At 41.4% G+C, this 16,938-nt stretch overlaps 2 protein-coding genes across 7 annotated transcripts; one reads left to right on the top strand and one right to left on the bottom strand.

The window, feature by feature from the left end:
- Positions 1 to 43: 43 nt before the first annotated feature.
- Positions 44 to 12,972, bottom strand: TDG (thymine DNA glycosylase). Of its 6 annotated transcripts, XR_003927224.2 has the most exons (11): positions 12,744 to 12,830; positions 9,807 to 9,955; positions 7,004 to 7,233; positions 6,423 to 6,492; positions 4,917 to 5,052; positions 4,755 to 4,837; positions 4,566 to 4,660; positions 2,830 to 3,001; positions 2,399 to 2,527; positions 1,167 to 2,285; positions 44 to 1,128 (listed from the first exon to the last, which is right to left on the bottom strand). XR_003927224.2 is itself a non-coding variant. In XM_030041190.1 (10 exons), exons 2-10 carry the CDS (start codon positions 9,898 to 9,900, stop codon positions 2,146 to 2,148), a joined length of 1,149 nt encoding a protein of 382 aa, XP_029897050.1. In that variant the 5' UTR covers positions 9,901 to 9,955; positions 12,873 to 12,972; the 3' UTR covers positions 44 to 2,145. The 6 variants fall into 6 exon arrangements, 5 of the variants coding, with proteins under 5 accessions (XP_029897050.1, XP_029897047.1, XP_029897049.1 ...); XM_030041190.1 differs by lacking the exon at positions 12,744 to 12,830 and adding an exon at positions 12,873 to 12,972 and having other exon boundaries at positions 44 to 2,285; XM_030041187.2 differs by having other exon boundaries at positions 44 to 2,285; positions 12,744 to 12,840.
- A 176-nt stretch (positions 12,973 to 13,148) lies between these two features.
- C17H12orf73 (chromosome 17 C12orf73 homolog) lies at positions 13,149 to 15,004 on the top strand. Its single transcript, XM_030041195.2, has 2 exons — positions 13,149 to 13,412; positions 14,651 to 15,004. Exons 1-2 carry the CDS (start codon positions 13,305 to 13,307, stop codon positions 14,744 to 14,746), a joined length of 204 nt encoding a protein of 67 aa, XP_029897055.1. The 5' UTR covers positions 13,149 to 13,304; the 3' UTR covers positions 14,747 to 15,004.
- The last annotated feature ends 1,934 nt before the right edge of the window (positions 15,005 to 16,938 follow it).

The raw sequence follows: 16,938 nt of genomic DNA on the forward strand, positions 1-16,938 counted from the left end.
CCCCTGCGAGCAAGATGCAAAAGCACATTCGAAGACACTGCAATACAATTCCTGATTTTATTGTGAAACATTGATAGATTTAAGACAGATTAAGAACTTTTGTATTACTGTAATGAAAAGAGCACCAGTTCTGAGGGAGTACACATAGGATTGCAATATTTAGTGAAACGGTCATTGTACACTTAACTGTATTTTATACCTAGATAACCTAGTAGGTGACTCTGTTAAAGAGACCTTGCCCTTCTCATCAAACAGGACAGCCTTACAGTAGTTATATCCTACTGTGCTACATACTCAGCAGTGCTACTTACATGCTTCTAGTTTTGTTGAAAAATAAAATTGAATTGTAACAAATCCCTGATGCAAGATACTTTGAGCACCTGCAGGAAAACATCCATGTAAACAGCAATACATGATACAGTACACTTTAAATAACAGACAAGACAAGTCCTATACCTTTTTGACAATATACTGAACAGCTTTATGCTGAAGCTAATAAACACAATCAGAACCATAATGCACACTTTCTTGATTTAAGACGCTCAGAATTAAGCCACATAATTTGGGAAGAAACTGTAAACATCATGCCTGCCTCACAACAGGTTGACAGTGTGTGATCTCGGCGAGAGCTGTTACAGCAGGATTAGAATCTACACTAACTAGTTACACTCAATGCATGAGAACTATCACTGGCTGTGAGGAAAGGATAAAACACACCAGTACAGGAATCTCTGACCAGTGTGGATTGTAGAGATACTGTTTGTATCTATTTTTCAAGTATATGAAGCACCTACTGTCATAAGATCATCAAAACTTTAATGTTTTGATCAGCTTATTGCTTTTACTTCATCTCTTCCTCACAATAAAAGAGGGAAAGATGATGGTTAGGCACAAGCATGGAATCACCTTTCTTTCTCAGTCACTAATATTGGCCAAAAATGTGTATCGTTTAAGCACATTCCTCAGAAGAGAGCAGCAGTTTCTACAGCTGACTTCCTATTCATGGAACAACTGCCCTTACATGTAACTTACTTAGTATTTTTTACTTGTAAGAGGAATATGGAGAACACCCTCTAAGGTCTTACAGATTGAAGAGAACTGAATATTAAAAACTGCTAAATTGCAAACCTCTTCCACTGAATATTAAAAACTGCTAAATTGCAAACCTCTTCCACCCTGTGCTGATCCTACCTGATGTAAACAAGGTAGCTGTATGTGATTTTTTACACGGAATATGGTCTTTCAATTCCCTGCAATGTAGTCTATTCAAAGGGGTTGTCTCCTCCTAAAGGTCAGGTGAAGAGACTAATCACACAGAAATGACTGAGAGTTGAAATGCCACAGAATTCAAGAACCACCATTGTCAGTTGTTTTTTTTAAAAGGAATTCCAGTTCCTTACATTGGAATTTAAGGGGGAAAGAGATGGATTGGTAGGGACACCTTACCCTAAGACAGCTCAGCTAGACTATTTGGGCCCTGTCCTGTGCGACACAAATTTTCCTCCCCAGTGCTGTGACCCGAGGTGATGTCTCCACTCCCTTAATCCTGAATACGGTCCAATCACTAAGCAGACAGAGCGCGCTCTTCCCACCCAGAAAATACTCAGTACTCACAGCTGCAGAACACAACTTTCTGCGCTTTTAAAGAAAGTAAAAGGCAGACTTAAAAAGCACAATTTGCTTAACTGTGCATGATTAAAAACACCACTTCATGAAAGATAAGGGTATGCTTCCCATTTTCCCCTCTGGATATAAAAGGATTATGAGATATCCAAATATTGATGCATCAGTAAAAAGTATACTGCTGCTGTTACTACTACATTACGATTTATGGAATAAAATTAACGCCCCAAAGAAATCTCAGCAAATGAGAAAGCAATTTGTCAAAAACTGCAAGAAATGGTATACATTAAATATAAAACTCATATACAAAAAAGGGCTAACTTTTTTTTAAAAAGTTTGGACAGTTCCTTAAAATGATCTAGTTCATTGATTTGAGCCTACCACACACTTACTTTGGACTATAATAAAATAACTAAGGGAGATAAAATACTATTAAAATGCTTCAGTTGGAGAACCGAGGTACCGATCTTGATCACTGCATTAAAACTGCAGCATGTATGCGTAGCCGAGAAGAAACAGCTCTTACGCACTGCTTCCCTCTTCTTCCCGTGTCATACCAGCACTGAACTCTGGAATCTGGTCTGCAAAGGACTGTGTCATCCATTGTCCATTAGGAACTTCACCGAAGGACGACCCCTCACAGTACTGTGGATTGCTTGCTGCTTAAACAAACAAAAAATAATAAAATACAGTTTTTAAAATGCAGTTGATACCACTAAATATTTGTTCATAAGTCATAGCTTACAGACTGAATGCCCCAGGCACCGCACTTTACCGGTTCCATTTGAAGAGAAACTGCACTGTTCACTTTCGTATGGCGCACGATCACAGTAAGCTCCTCCATACGCTGCTTCATAACCTGGATCGTACTTTTCTTCTTTGACAGCCATCTTTTTAGCATCCTCTGTCAAAAGAGAAGACCTCAGGTATTAATATTCAGAACAAAAATGATCAAAGAGCATTTTTATCAGAGAACACTTGAAAAAACAGCCACACATTCTACAAGATAATCCCTGCTCCCCTTACATAATTAAGACGGTACTAAAAAGAGAGTGGACTCTGTAATTCTACACCACACGATTTAGAGAAGATGGCACATCTGCCCCCTCCCCTTAAACTCTTTCTTTCTTCTTGCTTGGAAAACTGCTAGTTGCATTGTACACTGCACTACATTTTAATAAAGGATTAACAAAATAACCACTATACCTTGTGCAAGTTGCAAGTCAAATGTGTACTGCACCTCCTGCACCTCTGTGTTTGGTGCGATGCCTTTCAGTTGGTCCCTTAAGTCTTTCAGCTTTATGTAATAATGAACTTTGTCTTGTGCACGTGGAAACTGAGCACATCTTGCACTGGATGACGGCATAACGTAGCAGAGCTTGAGACAAGAGCAAGAAAAATAGCATTACTGGTCCCTGAGCTATGAGTTAATATTTAGTGCATTGAGAATAACTTAACAGTTAAGCTCACTGTTTTAACCCTTTGTAGAAACTTCAGCTAATGCCACAGGAGGTTGTGGAAGAGGATAAAAGGAGTCTTTCATTTTTCTTGGCCAGCTAGATGTCTTGCCCTAAAGAGAGGGGCCAATTACCAGCTGCTGAAGCAAGGACAATTTTCACCAGTTGTTTATGTGCTGCAGGAGAAGCAGCAACAGTATGTGTTACAAGAAGTGCAATTTACAAGTGTATGCCAGAGAGTGGAGCACACTCGAGAGCTCCCTGAGCAAGCAGAGCTCTGAGCCAGAAAGTCCACAGCGGAGTACGTGACAGCATGCCAACACCCCAAACCAGTGAGGGAGGCATCACAGGTTAATTAGCCTGGCTTCTTGGCCAAGGGCACCTGCATCACACTTGCCAGGGTTTGAAACACCGGAGTTAGCGAGCGTGGTTGAAGCCAACTTCAGCGTCTCTATCTCTGCCAACAGCCCTAACTAAGGACATAAAGTTAGTTCAGGAAAAAGGAACTGTATCCAATACTTTTATTACCATGCAGTATTTAAGAACAAGTACTAGTAAAGAGGACTATTTATCTTTCTTACAAATGCATCAACTGCGGAAGTTTTTAAGAGCTACTTAAGAAGCAAGCACTTTATCACCAGCAGCTCCTCAGGCTCTGATGGCAACACTTCACCTTCAGAGGACGGCTTAAACTGAGCTTAAACTTGCAGCACTAGTAGCTTGGGATAGAAATAAAAACAACCCAAACTTTTGAACTGACAAGGTAATGAAGCTTTGGAATAAGCTACCTTGGCAGGTAGTGTAATTGCCTTTGCCTTAACCTGTTTATAACGACAGGTTAAACAAATCTATTTGTGATGATACATAGCTAGTCTCTTGAGATACCTTACAGCATTAGATGTCTGACTAATGCATTCTGCATCAAACTGCTTGCTTTATCTTAAGCATCCAACTTCATTTTTCAGGCTGCAAATCAGCTTAAGAAGACTGAGTCTGATGGAAGTGCTTGGGCATGCCCAGATCCAGTAATGCTGTAGCTGTAGTGTGTAATAGCGCAACGATGGACTTGCTATTCTTCCTCCCCTGCTGTGGCACTACTAGCACCATGGTCGTGTTCGGTATCAAAAGTTCAGTAATACAAACATAGAGGGAACTGGACACAGAAAATCAGATGAAAGTAGATGACAGTTACCATAAAAGCATGTATGTTTTATTCATATTTCAGATAGTCCTCAGAGAACGCACTAACCTACTAACCATAATACACCATTTCCCAAATAAAGTCTGCAAGTCTGAAGCAGCTGCATTAAAGATGTGCCTGAAAATTGCACTATTTCCCTTTCTCTATTTAAGTAAAAGCCCTTTGCATCACTTGTACTTTGGGCAAACTTTGACATTATTGTGTGTGCAAATCCTGAGACTTTGTTAGTTTTGAAATACTCAAAATGGAGTGACCTGGTTTTGTTTCTCAGTATCAATACTTACAGTTTCTGTATCTGGCACTTTGTGTGGCTGCAGTCCAAATTCCAAGTTCTTAACTTTTATTCCAAAAACTTCTTTACTAAAAATTTCATAAATACCTAAAATGAAAAGAAGATAGGATAAGTGGACAAAAACAGACAAACAAAAAAGGCTACTGACAGAACAAATTAATTTAAAAGTCAAGGTTCTCACATTTTCCATTGAAAGCTGCTATACGAGGTTTATACTTCTGTAACTTCTGCATCAGAATTCGACCTCCTTCCCGAAACTCTTTGCTAAAAGAGAAAGTACTCAAAATTATAATCACAACTATTAATTCATTAACAAGCACAATATTCCCCCTTGTTACCCTACCTGGAGAGGTCTTTGCTTCCAGGTGTTGTCCTTTCAACCATGTTTGTAAATCCAATCCCATATTTATGTGGCAAAGTGTGGTCATCCATATGGTTCAGCTGTTCATTACTTAGACCAGACATGAACAGACACTTCCCTGTGAAGCAGGAAGATACACATTTGCCTTTTTCTAAGGAAGAGAAAACAAAACCAAAAAAACCCCTCGCCTATCAGAGTACTGGAATGCTAAAGGGAGAATCTATATTAACAGAGCATCAATTAATTTGGGAAGACTATTGCCCTATCCAGAAAAGTTTAAAAGAGCCAAAATTACTTATATCTACTGCAAGAGGATAGAAAATCCCTAGTGAACAACAGGAATTCCTCACCACGATCCTGTGTATCGAAACCAGTCTTCTATTCCAAAAGTGCAGTACAGAGCTTTAGATTTTGCTATTCACTTAAGCAGGGAGGGAATGTGACCAATATGGATTTTCATGGGAAAGAACATGGCAAAAACAATGTGTCAGCTTTCAACAACCTTGCCATTGCTTCTTGCACTGGGCCTCTCTGACAGAACCCGTTGACATCATATATTCATATTTAGCATATAAAAGTATAGTTTGGGTGATGTGCACTGCCAATCTCTCAAGCACAAATTAACCACAGCTAGCTCCTAATGATTCCGGAAAGTTACAAACACATGGATTTGTCAGAGCATGCATATCTGGTCTGCTTCTCGGTAAAGGAGGCTATGAGACTGGCTAGTCTGCAGAACACTAGAGAAATAACCCAAGCCTGGTTTACAAGTCTGCTGAACACCAGAAGCATTTTGGCTGGAGTATCACAGGGCTGCAAATTAGCCCACGTGGGAGCTCCATATTACCACAGCTGGAATGGCTCCCAGTATGCAAAACAGAGCATTTCAACAGAGTTCAGGTATGATTTTTTTTTTTTTTATGAGAACATGCTGCAGAAAATGTTACTTAAATGGAAAAACACCTAGGAAAAAATATCTGTCTGGAGAATCAGGTATGCTCGACGCATATGCCTGCTGGGAAAGGGCAATGGTTCTTGCTTTTTCATCAGTTAGAGAGCTTGTTTAGAGGAGATGAATAAAGGCAAACAGAAGAGGGCTTGCTGAAATGCATTTTTGGGAAAACATGTGTAGTTTTGTATCAGAAATTGATGCCTATTGACTTACCCTTGATAACTCAAGTACTAGAGATTTAATTTTTATTCCTTATGTTGTATACTAATACACCAAGAAATACACCTGTATTTACATGACAATTCTAAACCTGCATTGAAAGTCACTGATTATTCATCTTTTATTCCTTTTTATTTATGGTATTTTACCAAAGTAGTTATGGGATTTAAATCACTCTTGGATGGTTAAAAGGAAAATCCCTCTCTGCATCCAAAAAAAGCAGCAAAAACCAAAACCCAAACCAGTTTAATTAAAATGCCACAAGTTCTAACAAAGTTCTGCAAATTCTGTAAGAAGAAAGGAAAACAAAAACGTACAAAAATGGTTTCCAGGTCCAGGGTAATGATGTCCTTTGTAAGCTGCCATCAAGCCAGGGTTTATGCCAATCTACAAAGATACCAGTCCATTTTAATGATGAGAACGTGGCTTGCTAGTCAGGAATTTAATCAAGTTACAGTAAGGACACTTACTCAATTCTCTTTAAGTTACTGTCAATAAACAAAACTGTGTTAATGGTACCTTCCATCATTTAAAAAAAAAAAATTAACAATTTTATAGCAGTGTCTCATTTAGATGTGCAATGTCAAAAGAGCAGCTCACAGTGTGTTTTATGGCCACTGGTGTAGCGCTTCCAGTAAATAAAGTGTCAAGTAACGGTCTCTCATGACTATGTATTATACGGAAGCCTTAGATTTCTCAGAAATTAGAACAATGTTAGTACGATTTTTAACAGAAAATGCAAAGCAGCTCTACACACAGGAAACAGTTTATATACTTTATCTTGCAAGATCTTGCCATATAAGCAGTATAGGTAAGTAAGCAGAAGGAATGTAAATCATAACCAGTGAGTACAGACTATTCACTTTTCTACCTAATCTTGTAACTGCAAGTTACTTACTATTACAATGTCCAGATCAAAGGTCAAAATATCAGGTAAAGTCTTGGTCAGAAGTTCAGCTTCAGATACACCATTGAAACGGTCCACTTTTCTTTTGACTTTAAAAGTATCTGTGATCTTTTCTTGTTTGCCTTTTGACTTGGCTGATTTTTCTTTTTTAGCAGCAGCCTTTTTGGGTTGCTTTGGCTCAGTTGCTTTGGCTTTTCTTTTCCTTCCTCCTTTTTTAACTTCTGAAACACACAGCAAATATCCTTTTTGTACATTTCTAATGTTGCAGTGTGGATATTCAAAAAGACTGAGCTAAATGTATGGATACAAAAAGAAATCAGACAGATAAATTTACCTTTGAGATTCATTAATTTAAACAATTATCAGATGAATCTTGGTTTTGCAGGCTTAAGAGAACTAGCTTGGGTGTGTCTGCTCCACAGACACACACACACTACTCACAGGCAACCATGCTGAATTAGGATACAAACTGAGAATAACCTCATGACTAGGTTATGTTGTTTACATCAAAGCTTAGGTTCCGAGGAATGCGACAGTTGCTATTCACACTTCAGCTTCTAAATATGAAAGTTGATTGTTACAGGTTACATAACATGTTGAAGGAACAGAACAGCATGTCAAAAGCAGAAAGTCTCAAGGATTACCTATAGTGTAAGGTGTAAGCTCATCAGGAACACAAACATACGGGCTGAACACTACATAAGCTATTCAGAATTTACTGTTTACAGAATAGATACTGTCCAGTGCACCATATAGCAAGGTAACTAGACCTTCAGGATCTCAATTTGAATGAATGACACCAAACATTAATTTTTATTTACAAAATGCAAACATGAAGTAGTCACTGTTCACTCATTTAAAACTTCCTCATCTTCTGGCCCTTAAAGCTTAAGAGATTCAAGCAGCACAGGTACTGGTCACGACATGACCACCCACAGATTGCTCTCTATCCTGGTTCGTTAATAATGTCAAGCTGCAGAACACAGCTTGAAAAACATGAAAACATATTTAGCAGCAATCAGCAAAGAGACAAAGTAATCCATTACTTAAAAAACGAGACTTCATCTTATTTTCAAAACTCCTAGATGAAAATCTCCCTCAGGTAAGAAATAAATACGGTGGATACCAGGGCACTGCTCTAAGTCTGCAAACTTTTTTTGGGCTGTTCTTGTAAGAAAGCTGAATGCAAACAAAAAGGAGGACAAAAGTCACGTGAAATTCCCACCGCATCATTGCAGCAACTGCTTTGGAAAGCCTTAAGTAACAGTACTCGAGCTACAGTCTAGTTACAATGAAGAAGGGACTAGAAGGGTGCAGACTTGGCGAGGCACATAAGCTGCTTTTCTTTCCTACCCCTTGAAGAGTTAGGAGGTTTTTCATGTGACGGCAAAATGCCACAGATACATCCAACTCAGAGCAGCCAGAGTATTTCAAATGAGGCAGGATAATGTTCTCCTCTCATGCTGATCAGGGACCTACCAACCAGACACTGTCATGAAAGATGAACAATGCCAGGGCAGCCTTTCAGAGGATAATCCTAGAAATTTTACTTTTTTCATTCCATCAGGTGGCTGGACTCCATATCTTTGCCTTTCCTATATGCTCCTGTAAATTTCACACACATATTTGGTAAATCTTCAAGCCCTGCCTTTGAAGGCCTTACTCAACTTCCAATTCTTGCAAAAATATTAGGGGACAGTTTCATAACGGAAGATTATGGTCGTCCAAAAATACTTGAAAAAGTGCAGTCAAACACTGCTCATGGTGACATCATGTCATCCAATAACAAAGCTGCAAAAGAAGCCGAAGTACATAGCACTTGAGATGCATCCTAACTGTAGTGAGTAATACTGTGAATGAATCGAGCAGTCGCAACTATTTTAAACTGGAGGTTTTCTTCCTATGATTTCATCTGGCCATGTATTACAACTAAAAAAAAAAATAAAAATTAAGCTTATCAAAGGATGCACTTAAACAAGCAATGTCATTGCATGATCTGGCTGACAGGGTACCTTGGTACAGACAGCTCTAACCTATATCTAAATATTAAAAGCAAGACAAAATTCAGTATGTGAATATTTGCTACAGAATCAGAATTTAAGCATGGCAGGGATCACTGCCTTTTTATGTGGTAAAGAGCAAGCAGAGTAACAGAACAAGGGGTGTTTTCTTGGCATGGTTATTGTAAAGCCTAATTGTACAAAAACCTAGTGGGCGAAAAGAAAGGCAGTGTACAAGTGCATAAAGCACAAAGCTTGTCACGTACAGGACACCTTCCAGCATTGTTTGTATTTGTTTAAATAAGCCTCACTAAACCCAAACAATCCTTAGTGTATATAATTCACTATCTGTGATTACTACAACATACTAAACCACCTTTTAAACAAAAATATTTTGAATAAACAGTATTGTACTGTACTTCTCTTGCAGAAATTAACAAAAAAATATCTTGAACTCAGACTTTAAAAAGAAAACTTCTCTAACATAATATTAAACCCCATAAAATCAGCTAAAAATGATACATTTATCTATTGAGACAAAAATCTGCTTTTCCTGGAACAAGATAATTTCGTGAGATAGAACAATGTGAATACTATCACCTGAGTTTACTTCTTATCTTTTTAATTGTCTGGTAAAAACCATTACTGAAAGAATAAAATTAATCAATACTTCCTCAGAAAGCATCAAAAAAAGGAAATCCAATATGTCCAAAGAAGCAGCTTAAGACTAATAATTTTCTTCCCCAATCAATTACTAACGTTTTAGCTCACTTAGCACAGCCCAGTCAAACTACCTTTTGGAGGCTCCTGAGCAATGTTTGGCTCTGGAATGCCCTCTAGAGTCGGCTGGTCAGTCATGATTTCCATGTTAGGCGCTGCAGTCATCATCTGATGGAATGGGAATGTGTAAAATGCTTGAGCTTGCTGAAGATACGCGTAGTATCTTAGAAAGGGAGAAAAAAAGAGACGCTGTTTATCAACAGTTTAGAAATTTAGTGATGTACGAAATAGACTGTGAACATCAATCTTTATCAAGGCTAACGTGTACTGCGCTTACATTCGCCAACGACTCTATCAACAAAGCAGTAAATTATCCAAATCCACTAAGCAGTCTGACTGCTTAGCTGGTATCAGGTGATATTAAACCCAACATTAACAGTACAGTTCTCTCGTGATCCCTATAATGTGGAAGAAACATAACATTTGTAAGTGAAGCGTACAGCTTGTCCCTTCTTTTCTGAAAAAACACTCTGTAGCACACATTACTAAGGCAAACTGTCTATCAAACGTACCGACAATTTACATACAACACAAGTGAGTTAAAACTCTTTGGACTTCAAGTTTCCCAAGTTTCAGATTTTCTTAATGTTACCTCAGTTACTTTATCTGATATGATACAGAAAGGATGAATCATTCTTGACTGCAAAGCGTTATGAATACACCCAGCATTAGTTACTATGCACATTACTAAACAGCTTTAACAAATTGTGTGGCAGATGTTGTCCAGTTACCGCACACTGGATCCCAACACAAGTATTGCACTTACTCTACACGGAAGCGTTCACACACACACACACACACAGATTCAGTCTCCTTCCTTGCACAAAGACATTCTTCCATACACAGCTCTTTTGCTCCACACATTTATTAGTCACATACAGCCCTCACACTCCAACACAAACTTCTGCTTCATGCTGCTTCATCTGGTCTACCTACGCAGCCACCTTCTTGTCCATAGATTCTACTGCCATACAAGTACATAGAAAAGATTTCGTGAACAGTAAATTTTCAGGAAATAATTTTATCATCTCAAAGATATTCATAAAAATACCAAGTAATTTTTAGATATATCTAAATTTGGCCAAGATTGGCTATTTGGCCAAGAAGGCCAATGGCATCCTGGCCTGTATCAGAAATGGTGTGGCCAGCAGGAGCAGGGAGGTGATCGTCCCCCTGTACTCGGCACTGGTGAGGCTGCACTTCGAGTCCTGTGTTCAGTTTTGGGGTCCCTCACGACAGGAAAGACACTGAGGTGCTGGAGCGTGTCCAGAGAAGGGCAACGAAGCTGGTGAAGGGTCTGGAGCACAAGTCTTATGAGGAGCGGCTGAGGGAGCTGGGGTTGTTTAGCCTGGAGAAAAGGAAGCTGAGGGGAGACCTTATCGCTCTCTACAACTACCTGACAGCAGGTTGCAGTGAGGTGGCGGTCAGTCTCTTCTCTCAAGGAACAAGCAATAGGAAAAGGGGAAATGGCCTCAAGTTCCACCAAGGGAGGTTTAGATTGGATATTAGGAAAAATTTCTTCACTGAAAGCATTATCAGCCATTGGAACAGGCTGCCCAGGGAAGTGGTTGAGTCACCATCCCTGGAGGTTTTTAAAATACGTGTAGATGTGGCACTTAGGGACATGGTTTAGTGGTGGACTTGGCAGTGCTAGGTTAACAGTTGGACTCAATGATCTTAAAGGTCTTTTCCAACATAAATGATTCTATGATTCTAAATATCTCACAAGAAGGGACCATTCTCTATTGTGCAATGGGTATTTAAGAATATTTAGGAATCCCACTGTAAATCAGATTTATGCCAGAACAGCCCACAGTCTTGTGATCAGGCCACTGATTTTGGACCAAATACCTGCCCTGAATGAAGGAGAATAAATTTGAACGTAGGTCTGTCCGATTCCTGGGGAAGTTGCCTAACAAAGTCACCGGAGATTTTCAGAGTACAGTAAATACCTCAACCCCCCCTGCTGGAAGAGTTCCATTTCATATAAAATACTTGTGCAGTTACTGAACCAAACAAAACTGATCTTCAGGTTTGTATTGGGAAACACAACTAAGGCATGTAGAATCCAGTTCATAATGTAATAAATGCTTAATTATACATAGCAGAAGAACAGAGTAAGTAAGAGAGATACGAAAGCATCTAACCCAACACCAGATGTCTTCTTATTTTAGGCATATATGACGTCCCCTTCTTGTAAAGGGAATAAAATTCCCTTTAAACACAGGAAAATTTGCACCAGATCATGGACAAGTCCTCTAACCACATGGTAAAGAGATGAAAGAGAGTTTCTACCCCTACCCCTAAGCTTCATATATGTTTTTTAGGTAATTTTTCTTGTACGGGTTCAGAAACAAAATTTTTTATTATTGGTGTATATATTATGGAACGTTTAAATAAATATTTTCCGTTCCATGAGGAAAAGGTGGTGATTTACCCCCCCCCGGTTCACGCTACAAATGAAAGAAAAGAGAGAAGAGAAAAAGACACGTCCACTAGAACAAAAACAAATATTCAATCACTTTCAAACCCACCTCCACACACGCAGGCCCCCCCCGTACGTATGCATGCGCACCCGTGTGTGTCCTCACCGCCGGCGAGCCCCCTCCCCACCGCAGCCCCAACAAACCCCGACGCCCCTTCACACCAGCGCTGCCTGCCCCCCCCCCCGCCCCGATCACGCACCAACTCTCCTCCCTTGGCCCACCCCCTCATAAACCCACGCAGCCCCCTTCCCGTAGGTCCCCACCGCCCTAGGCCCACCTCGCCCCCTCACCCCCCCCCGGGACCACCTCCCCTCGCCCTTCGTGCCCAGGGCGGGCTCGGGGAACGGGGAGGGGGGGTGGGAGCGGGACCGCCACAACCCGGCCCCGGCTCCCCCCACCGCCACGGGGAAGGCGAGGCGATCCCCAAGGCGAGGCCCGAGAGCGGCCCCGGGCCCCCGCCGGTACCTGCCCAGCTCCTCGGCCTCCATGCCCGGGCGCGGAGCCTCCCGGCGCCGTCGGGGCTATTGTCGCCGCCGCCGCCCCCTCCTGCCCCCCCCCCCCCCCCCCCCCCCGCGCCTCAGCGCCCCAACCGACCTGCCGGGCAGCCCCGCGTCACGTGAGCGGCGGCGGCCAATGGGAGCGCGTAGCCTGCCGGCCGGCCTGACGAAGGCGGGGCAGAGGGAGGGGAGGGGGCGCCCCGCGAGCAGCCGCTTGGGCCGCGGGAGGAGGAAACGGCGGCGGGTCGCAGGGCCGCCTCCCGGTCAGCCGCCCCCGGCCTGAGGGTTTCGGTGCCTACGCCACGTCTTATTGCGCGTCACCCGCAGCGGGGGCCTCCTCCGCGAGGGGCGGGCCGCGGCACCCCCGCCGCCATGCTGCGGCCGCCCCGGAGGCGGAGGAGATGACGCACGTCCGGCGCGGTACGTGTAGGGGAGGGGAGGAGGGGGGGGGGAGTCGGCCGGCTTTCCCGCCTCTGGTCTTCCCTGCGCGAGCCCCTCCGTGAGGAGAAGAGCGGGCCGCCCCGCAGCCATGCCCGCCGGCGTGCCTTGGCCCACCTACCTGAAGACGCTGGCGGCCAGCTTGCTGGCCATGTTCGCGGGCGCCGAGGTCGTGCACAGGTACTACAGGCCTGACCTTGTAAGTGCTGAGGAGGTTGACGTTGCGTTACTGCGGGCTGGGGGGGGGGTTCTCCCGTAGAGCTTTTGTGGAGAAAGGTCTCTGGTCTTGACCGCGAAAAATGATCAGCCGGTGAAGAAGGAGCGACCAGGTAGCCAGGTCGTCTTTTGGGACCTGCCTGCAAACGGGCGACGTGGTACCAAAAATTAAAAAAAAAAAAAAAAAAAGAGCTACGCAGACTTCTTCAGAAGGGGTTTTTACTGGGGGGAGTTGGTTTTTGAAAAGAGCACGCAAAAGCGATGAGAAGGGACAATACTAGATTTAAATAGACTTTTTTTCCCCTCAGTAACGGAAATGAAGATGACGAAAAGCTTACCTTAGAAACCATGACAGGCTGAGAGTCAAGACTGTCAAAATTACAGTCACAGAGAACCAAGCTCTAACTGACACCATCCAGCAGGGATATTAATGGTTGATTTGGTCTCTTGGAGGCCTTCTAACTTGTAAGCCTCATCTCCTCCTCCTCCTGCTCTTGTATACTTTTTGGTTTTTAAAAATGCTGTGCTATACTGAAATCAGAAATAAGTTTAAAAAATCACCATGCTTGAGCTATCTTGTCAAAATTTAAGCAGTGAGGCTTAAGTCACTGATAGATCCAGAAGAATTTATGTATTTTAATCATCTCTACTGTAGCCTTCATGACAGGCAAAGAGGCATATTTATACAAAATGATCTACACGTCCTTAAACTAGCACAAATTTTGAGGAGATACGGTTTTTAAAATGTCATATGTCATCTGGTATCTTTTCCTTTTTTAAATTTCACGTCCAGCTTCAGTGCTTAATTTCTAAAACAGAAAGGTAGAAGCAGTGAAACTTTTTCTTCTGTCTCCAAGAGAAAGAATGTGTGGAAACTTCAACTGGTGCTTTAAAGCAGTACTAGACATCTGAACCAAACTTAATTTCTTAAATGGCAAAAAAAAAAAGCTTTGTTCCTTTAAACAAACTGTCCCTTCTTCCTTTATCCTCCTTTTTTTCAATTAATATTTTGCAACTTTGAAATAAAAGTCAAATTACAAGAAGGTAATACATGAATTTTGAAGATGTTTTGCATCTAAGAATTACACTGCTCAAAAAAAGAGGGCAGTATTATCACATTTAGCTATAATGCTGTCTTTTACAGAATATGCTAATTTACTGGTTTGTGAGTTTAGTTTTTCCTTCTGCCACAACACTGACATCTTTCTCTGTTTTTAACAGAGTATACCTGAAATACCTCCTAAGCCTGGAGAACTGAAAACAGAACTGTTGGGTCTAAAAGCAAGATCAAGCAAAGTTCAGACTTCACAACAGTGACCAGGATTTACTTACGGTGTGAAAACCAGAACTGATAAAAATATTTGTTCAACTGTCCCAACTGCAGAAATCTGTATGTGAAATACTGTACTCCCTTAATATTTTTGTTTCCTTCAAGCAGAGTTACAGGCAGCATTAAAAAGAAATGTACAATGAATACTGTTGTTAAAAGTCCAACCCATTGTGCGCCAAAATGCTTGTGACTTCTTAATCTTGATTGCAGTGCAAGTATCCTTCAGAATAAAAGATGTAAACTCACATTGGCAAGTCTAACGGAATATGAAACTTTTAAGCTGATTAACAAGTATAGGAAGTCTTGCATATTGAAAAGTCAAGCTTTTGTGGCTGCTCATTAGCCTTAATAAACTTACCTGTTCATCTGCAGTAGAACCCCACTTAGCTGTTGGCATTTCCCCCTTTTTAAACTTCAGTTAAACTTTTAAGATTTAAACTTTTTAAAGTTTTAAACTTTTAAAACTCAAGTTTTACTGGATGTAACCCAGAACGTGATACAGTATGCGATGGCACGTATTCTGATTGTAGCACTTCTTGCACTGGACTCCTCCTAATGCTGGCTAACTGCTGTAACAGCAGTTACATTGGCTTTCTGCCTGTATTAGTAACAGGAAATCTATACTGTAAGGCTGGGGAGGATCTTGCAACTTGGCTGTATTAGTTAAAATGGGACAAATACGTACAGATTACACTGAAATTATGTGCGTTTGTACTCCATTTGGGCAGCTTCTGTTCACAGCTACTTTTGATAGCTGTAAATGTACAAAACTCTGAAGTAACACATGCAGATTTACCTTTCAGTTGTGAAATAGGATTGCCACAAAACTCTCGTACCAGGAACATGACACAAAGTCAACATCCTACAAAGATGGCACGACAACCCATTTTTCTATGGTATGCAGTAGAACTTGTGAAGGTTGGGGATTGAGAAATCCCAATTTCCCTTGAGGAAGGTACCCAGACAAGGCACAGGCTTCATCCTTGATTCTCACTCAGGTTTAACTCAGGAAAGGAAACCACAGTCTGACAGGCGACCCACTAAGGAAGGAAAAAAGCTCTCCAATTCCTACTGGCAAAGTACCTGGCACTCTTGTAATAGCAGAGGGATCCAGAAATGATCACTTAAAGCACTTTTACATCTGTTCCAGCTGTGAAGCTGTTACACTTCATATATGTTTACATAAGTTGGTTTTCCTGGGATGAAAGGTTTATAGTTCCTCTGCATGCGTATGTCTCTCACTCTCAGTCTTGTAACTATGAGTTGATCTAGAAAAGCAGCTGATGTGGCATGAGATCCTCTCCTGTTCTTACATGCCATGTGGATATAAGCCTCCACTTAGTATTAGTAGATCATAGGCTCTATATCTCAGAGACCTTTATCAATGACAGCAGTATAAAATGGCCTCAAGTAAATCTCAGATGTGAAGCCCAAATGAAATCAATCAATGAGAATTACTAGATCCAGTTCAACTACTTTTTCCTTCACTGTACCTAAACAAAGCTGAGACTGACAACCTTCCACCTCAGTATAAGATAAAGGTTATTGAAGAGACAGGATGGGGCAGTTCAGCACTGTTTTGTTCCTGTTCTAACTAGAGCAGGAACAGCAGTTTTCCAGTTACCCCTTTAAAGAGCCAGGATTCACCAACCTTTACCTGTTACTCACAGTCAGAGCATCACCTCTGTCATTATGCATTTCTCCCTATTTTTTAAAGGCTTTTCAGATCTAAAGGCTGCAGAGAGAAGTTACTGCTAGCTTGGCTTGGATTTCTAAATGTATCCTGCTGCTAATGGAAACTGAGCAACAGGGAGTATGTTTTACGCCAGCCTTTTCTAGCACTGAGGGAACCATTCTCATTAGTGCCCACCTAGGAACAGCAAAACTGAGAATACGCCAGCACAGCAGAGGTGACACCCCCAGAATCAGCGTGACTGCAGCACTGAAAGAAATAGCCTCAGTATGAGTGGGAGACACTTCTTCCGGCATTGACACCATTTGGCTTTACAGAGCTGACAAAAAAAAAAAAAAAAAAAGCTTACAACTGCATTTTGTGCTTATTAATAGCAAACAGTTGTCACTCCAGGGTAGAGAAAGCAGCTGGATCACAGCTATTTTGCACATGATATCCTCAGCTGAGGAAGATGAAAAAGCACAAAGCATGACTCTCAAGTGTGCT

The sequence above is a fragment of the Aquila chrysaetos genome, chromosome 17 (genome assembly GCF_900496995.4).
Source record: "Aquila chrysaetos chrysaetos chromosome 17, bAquChr1.4, whole genome shotgun sequence".
In the NCBI taxonomy this organism is placed as follows: Eukaryota; Metazoa; Chordata; class Aves; order Accipitriformes; family Accipitridae; genus Aquila; species Aquila chrysaetos.